At 38.0% G+C, this 7,057-nt stretch overlaps 1 protein-coding gene across 2 annotated transcripts; it reads right to left on the bottom strand.

The window, feature by feature from the left end:
- Positions 1 to 2,480: 2,480 nt before the first annotated feature.
- Positions 2,481 to 4,940, bottom strand: LOC108675409. Of its 2 annotated transcripts, XR_001931105.1 has the most exons (6): positions 4,809 to 4,940; positions 4,443 to 4,558; positions 4,109 to 4,209; positions 3,737 to 3,874; positions 3,200 to 3,316; positions 2,481 to 2,566 (listed from the first exon to the last, which is right to left on the bottom strand). XR_001931105.1 is itself a non-coding variant. In XM_018163417.2 (5 exons), exons 1-5 carry the CDS (start codon positions 4,871 to 4,873, stop codon positions 3,260 to 3,262), a joined length of 477 nt encoding a protein of 158 aa, XP_018018906.1. In that variant the 5' UTR covers positions 4,874 to 4,940; the 3' UTR covers positions 2,846 to 3,259. The 2 variants fall into 2 exon arrangements, 1 of the variants encoding a protein (XP_018018906.1); XM_018163417.2 differs by lacking the exon at positions 2,481 to 2,566 and having other exon boundaries at positions 2,846 to 3,316.
- Between the last annotated feature and the right edge of the window lie 2,117 nt (positions 4,941 to 7,057).

Genomic DNA, 7,057 nt, shown 5'->3' with positions numbered 1-7,057 from the left:
TTTTGTTTAGTTTGCTCATATCTATGCTTAATTAACGTGTGCGATGCTTCAGACTTCAATTGTCTAATTTATTTCAATTCAACTTCAATAATTCAACTTCAATGAGGCTTCTACTAGAGCTCTATAATTAGAGTTCACGCCGAATCGCTTTACCTTTCTCATACTTAAACGCACCAATCTTCAACTATTCTTACTTTAATTCCGTCTGAAGTATCCACCTGCAACTGATTTCTTATTTTTTCACCCAATTCAATTCTTCCAAAAAGAGCGTTAGCACACTGAGTGGCATTTAATCTCAGGTAATTATTTAGTCTACCTTAACCGCATATAAATTTACTGCCTTAAGTTACTTTATGCTTTTTACCTTGTTTTCTATGATCTCTATATTCAAAATAACCCAATTGTCACAGTATGAACCGCAAACCTGGTGCGTAGCTGGTGGCGGAGCAGCAGCCGCGACTTGCCTGTTGCTGCTTCACTTGGCGCGGTCCAGCAATTCATTATCTCTTGGCTTTACCTTTTGGCGCAATTGAAACCGTCCCGGCTCCAGGAATTCAACAAGATTCCAAGCTTGAAGTTAATATTCAGACTACTGTATTCAATAAATTTTCTCAGAAGTTATATTTGCTTCACTACCTTAAGTAAAGAAGCAATTGTATGAAATTATTCATAATATATTAATGGTTAGAATGTTGTTTGAAATTTCAATTTGTATTTTATGAATATCTTATCATATTGCACTGTAAGCACACATTGATAAAATAATATACATTAAGAAACATCGATAGACACAGATTTCCTTCCTCAGGACTCAGTTTGTATTGTACAGCTACATTCAGCCATAACATCATGACTTTGGCTCACCTCCATATTTTGTGTCTAAATTAAAACACAGGAAATTGCTGCCGTTTTCCTGCAAATTATTATGAAGAATTTATAAGCTAAGAAAACATCACGTAAATTCATTACATCTTCATTGAAATGACTTTGTAGACGAGTTACCTACAATATTGGCCCGAAGCTGATGCTGGCGCCGAGAAGTCACAAACCAATTATTAAAGTTTGTTTTTGATGCATTGAGCTGGAGCCGCTTGGAGCGTATCCAGTCTGAGACAGCGTCCATGCGGACAGACATCCGGTCTTGCAATGCTGCAGCGTCAGCCGGCGCACAGTAGCCATAAATTTGGGTGTCGTCAGCGAACATATGCGGATTAAAACTGTGTGAATGGGCCAAATGATACGTCAAGTCGACGCACTCAAGTGGCGTGGTCAACCGTGTCAACCGCGACTGACAGGTCGAGTACAGCTAGTGCCGCAATGTCGTCACGGTGTACCGAGCGCAGAATGTCTGAAGGCGTCTTCAGCACAGCGGTTAACGTCGAGTGGAGATGACGGTATGCAGACTGGAGGCGAGGCATGAGACCGGACTGCTGAAGATGGTTGTTCAGCTGTCGGACAAAAACGCGTTCCAGGTATTTCGACAAAAACGACATGCTGGAGATGGGTCGATAAGATTTGGGATCTGAAGCGTAGAGGTATGTTTTTTCATTACCGGCAGAGTGAAATCTGATTTTAAGTTCATCGGAACAACACTGTCAGTGAGGCAGCGGTTAAAAAGTTTTACCAGAACAGATGCTAGGGTTACGACATTCCCCTTAGTCCATATATGACGGCGCTAAAAATTTCCGAAATTAACGTACTTTCCAATACCGCTATTCATATTTCGGAGTCAGAATCATTTTTTATACGGGAGTGTGGGATAAATGATTCCTAGAGCTGTTGATTGCCTTAAAAATAATTTTAGTTTACTCAAAGCAATGTAACAAGCATTGCTAGCAAATTAAGAAATGTTAGGAAATATTTTTTCCGTCTGAAATGTAACGATGACTCTCAATTTCTATCAAATCACGGATATATTCATGTCTCAATGCAAACTTGTTGAAATTAATTTTCAAAAAGTTAGTTTCGCTTAGGATGATCGTATTGATGTGAATATCATTCGAGCACTAGCCAGTAATGATCGTCTTGATCGACATTATTCCATTTATCGATTCAAAAATTGCTCTAATTGACAATAAATGCTGTGTGTTACATGTTTCCTTGTAGAAACAAATGGTATTCGACGTACAAATATGGCTTCTGATCAAGTACTCTCCTCCATTCCAGCTATTATTTCATCATTAGGCCCTTACGACGTCTCTCCAACATTTCTCTGTCCCCAAATGCATGTTCGTGGAACTTACTTCAAGTTACTGACAGCGACGTGTCTCTCGAAACTAAATGCATTGCATCTTTGCCACCTAAATGTAGCTATCGGTTTCTTGGGTCTCTTATGTTCACTTTCCTTATGTATATTTATTTAATAAATATTTGTAATAATCTCATGATTTGAATGCGCGTTCAACATGGAGAGATTTGGGCAACAGACAAACCAACATTTTATCCGCAACAAAGGGTCAATCAAAACAATATTCATGCAGAGAATGTATTGTAAATTATTTAGCACAGCTTGGGTGAAATAATACAAAAAGTTCCATTGTTGAAGTGTTCACGCAACGTTTTCAACCTGTCAGGAGAAGAAAAAACAAGTGCAGAGGTTCGAAGGACAACAACAAATCGCTAATTTTGAAGTGCAAGGAACGATAAAAACATTATGATTGCTGATTATATTTAAGTTCATAATGATTGGTTACACGCTAACTTATTTGAACTCATATTCAAGCTTCATTACATTAAACTTGTAGAATTCTAATAATTTCAAGTGCATCAAACAGAAATTTTTTGACACAAAATATATTGTATTATATATATACATAATATATATATATATATAAGTATATGTTTAACAATAACCGGACAGAATTGGTAACATTACCGGACATCGGTTAGAAACCCGGACAAAATCTCGTCCAGCTGTTTACACTGCAATTAATTTTTACCTAAAAACCGGACGCGAAAATAAATGAACAACACTCCCGGACATCAAAAAATGCCTACCTCGTTATGTTAGGGTTAGAGTTAGGGTTAGGTGCGTCTAAAACCCTTCTTTCCCTTGCTAACGACCTTTCTACAGAGTTGAATCAAGCCAGGTCAATTTTTTACTTATTTTTTTTTGCAATTCAGAATTCCAATTTGACTATTTATACTGCACATAGTAGCATTGACTGGAGAAAGTGGTCCCCTAATTATTATAGTGCACCTGTTGTGAACACTTGAAAGCCGCCAGTCAGATGAAGGCATGAGGACCAGATTGTGCAGGTTAGCCAGGAGCGTACTTGAACGACACGTATTGGAGGCATGCGACCTTCTCTAGGAACTGTTGGTGATAGTTCATTATATCAACAAAAACGTTCATGACATTAAGTGATGCATCAGTTGTAGTGCGAAGAAGAGGAAGAAGGCTTAGAATTTCAGCATTACCTTTACGTAACATTATTCAAAGAAATTTGAGAGAAGTAGAAAGACATGCGGCACAGTTTCACAGGTAATCATATATCACATTGGCATCAGAAAAAGGGATTACACGATCAAAGAAACGTGCTGGATAGTCTGAAATATCGACGCGTATTTTCACAGGAACTATGAACGATTTGCCAAGTTTTTACACACTCGTAAACCAAATTATCACTCGGCTTTCAAATTAACATTATCACAAATTCAGGTAGAAATAAACTTAACTCATTTTCCTGCAATGAAATAACTTAGTACGTGTCTCGCCAAGGCTAGAAAAACTTACCGCGTAGTAGTTGATGGTAGTGCCACATTGTTTTACAGCGAAGTCGTACTGAGCAGCTCTGCAGCTAGGGTTATAGGTGACGACAGACTTTAACTTGGCTAAGACCTTTGCGCTGTCGATGGAGCCATCAGCCTTCAACTAGAAATAAATGAATGAGTGATGTATTCACATTTATTAGGGTTGCAACTTCGTAATATAATTTAATAACTAATAACTAATGATATTGTTTGAAATAAATATCTCTCATGGTGCACTATATATTTTGTTGGTCACATTTTGAGTTGTTAAACACCGCAAATAGATAATGTAATATTCAAAGTGGACTTCATGACAGATGATGAAAAGGCATCTTAGCATCATTTCCAGACTTACCCAACCAAGTTTTCCCGCTACACATTTCATGTAGGGAGCTGCGGCAATTTGACAGAAGATTTCGCCGTTGTAAAACTTGTAGTCGCTGCAGCGAGTACCACCTGCAGAACACGTAAATTGTCACTTATTGTTTTAGATCTCTCATGATTTTACTAAAATTCTACTCACTATTTCGCGATTGGTCTCTAGATAACACCAGTACATAAAATGACAAGGTCTAGAACCGAGTTTTTGAAACGAAATATTTCAATTTGGAGAATTGACAATATAGTAGCGCAATGGTAGAACATTTCAGATAAACCAATTGACGGTAATAAATCTTGCAATATCTAACTTGCGAGGGCAGTCAAGGCTGCACGTCCCGCTGGATCCGACTTGCAGTCGATGAAGGCAGGTTGATCTACTGAGGTCACCAACGTGAAGGACAAGTACTTTGAACACGCAAGTGAACTGCGGTAGAGAAATGAATTCCAATAAGTACACCAGGTGAGAAGCATGAAAAAAAATAACATTTTTCCCATTGTAGTCAGACAAACAAGTAATATCAATATCTCCAAATGCAACTTTATCGTAACTTTTTCAGCATTGAGTTGTAGTGGCTGCACAAAATTAGAGCACAAAGCAATAGCTCTTAATTTAAGATAAATGTGAACAGGAGGGGTAAGAACAGCGTCCGAATGCAATTGCTGAGTTCACTTACCCTTCAGCACTTGCGTAGGCAAAGGTTGCTGCGAGAAGAAGGAGATGACAGACAGATTTCATCATGTTGGTAGTCGCAAAGGCTTAAGCGGCAAGAGGCTAAGGCACAACACGTCGTGAACGAAAGGCTGTTAAAAGCCTTTTGACTTGGTACGATACATGGTCTGAATTTATAGCTTTATGATATTATTGAAACAGTTGGAATTATTTGTCGATCGCGGGCCAACAGCTGTCTGTCAGAGATCATTCGTCACCACAGCTAATGGCATCTAGCTCAACACTCAAATGTTGAAATATAGATTTAACAGTTTTTTTGGAAATTTTAAACTTTCTAATTAAAAATTTGAAAATTTATCAACAATGTGGAAATGCTGTATAGGCGAATGAGATAGAATTTCGTTTGAATTTTCTATTTTTATCCATGGAATATCATTTTCTAGAAGAATCTCAATTTGTGTTACAACAAAAGTTTTTTCATCACACGTATACGTGTATATCTGATAAGAAGACCAAATCCTCGATGCCCAGCGTTAGTTCAGGTGGAGTGGCTCTTAAAGAGACGCTCCATATTTGCTAAGACGTCAAAGCTGATGATGTGTCTGATGACTTTAGATCGCAAATGATCACAATCTAAGTTTGTTTAGCTGAACCGGCACCTTGACATGATCATTCTAAATTATACGGTGTAAGCGTTACCATTATATATCATGAGTACATCAGGGCTCGATTCCACATTACAATGTACAGTACATTCTAGCGTGTGACATTCTGGGTTGCATGCTACTAACAATCGTTACAATCCGTGGGCTGTCTCGATATTCCTCTCCACATTACAATACACAATTTATCTTACAAAACTCAACGATGCACTGCATTATTGAGTGTCAAAGCTGCGTGCGTATTACAATGGGAGTCAAAATTGCTTAACGGGCTTCGGATCGGCCAAAAAGCTTTCGTTTTCGACCCCTGCTTTGCTTTTTCTGCGTGTCTTCTGTATAACCCGAATGGGAATACGAGGTGCCGATGTGCCGCATGGCAATGAATAATTCACAGCTCTCGAGAAGAGGTTCGAAACCGAAGCCAAATTCCAAAGCTGCGTGCGTATTACAATGGGAGTCAGAATTGCTTAACGGGCTTCGGATCTGCCAAAAAGCATTCGTTTTCGACCCCTGCTTTGCTTTTTCTGCGTGTCTCCTGTATAACCCGAATGGGAATACGAGGTGCCGATGTGCCGCATGGCAATGAATAATTCGCAGCTCTCGAGAAGAGGTTCGAAACCGAAGACAAATATCTTCTGCATGAGCAGTTGTTCTGACATGTAGACATTGAGATTTTATTGATTACTTTGACCTTAAAGGTTCAGCTGCGACACGTGACTCATGGCTGCTAAAATAAACACAACAAAATATATTATCTGCAAAACTATTAAACTATTTGATAGCAAAACAATCGTGTACAGGGACCAAGACAATTCGTTGACACATGTGTCTACTAAAAGTAATGATGCCGCATGTCATTATCATAACATTATGGACTCAAGGTTCAAAAACGCGTCATTTCAATGGATAAAAATCATATTAATATTGACTAGCATCGTTCGTCATCCGAAATCATTAATCAAGTTGAAAACCATTAACGATCCAGAGAAAAGGTGTTGCGATCATTAAGATTACAGTAATAAATTATTAAATTTAGTCTCGGCGGAATGTAATTTTTATTTATCAATAACTTTGGACTCGGCTAAATATAATTTTGAAGGTACACATTACAATGAATGTAATATATATATTTAAGATTTCAAATTCCAACATTGTTCCGATCCGGCTAAGAGATCTTGCTTGTTATGCAGTGCACCAACTACCACAACTTGGTTGAGCAATCCTCACACGCAACGAGCAAGATACTACCAGAAAATATGACTCAAAAATGAAATTTTTCCATACAAGTGTCGTTCATGCGTTTCATTATACATGCTATTTCTGTATTTTCCAAAATGTTTAAAATAATCTAAAATAATTTCTGACGATCAAATAAATTATTTAAGCAGCCGAAAAGCTACTCGAGAAGTAAATTCTTGGCGAATATATAGACGCAATATGTAGCTCATTACTCTTATTATTATTCTATGAAGCAGTTATCGTGACGTCTGGTTTAAGGGGAGCTCTGGTCAAAATTTTTGGATATTGGCTTTTCCGGTTTTTCGTCTCACTTAAAGCTGACATTCTGACCTATCCAACGGTACCAAAACCA

Source organism: Hyalella azteca, unplaced genomic scaffold (assembly GCF_000764305.2).
Source record: "Hyalella azteca isolate HAZT.00-mixed unplaced genomic scaffold, Hazt_2.0.2 contig11988, whole genome shotgun sequence".
Lineage (NCBI taxonomy): Eukaryota > Metazoa > Arthropoda > Malacostraca > Amphipoda > Hyalellidae > Hyalella > Hyalella azteca.
Note: the sequence above shows the minus strand (reverse complement) of the source record. Positions and strands in the feature narration are given on the sequence as shown.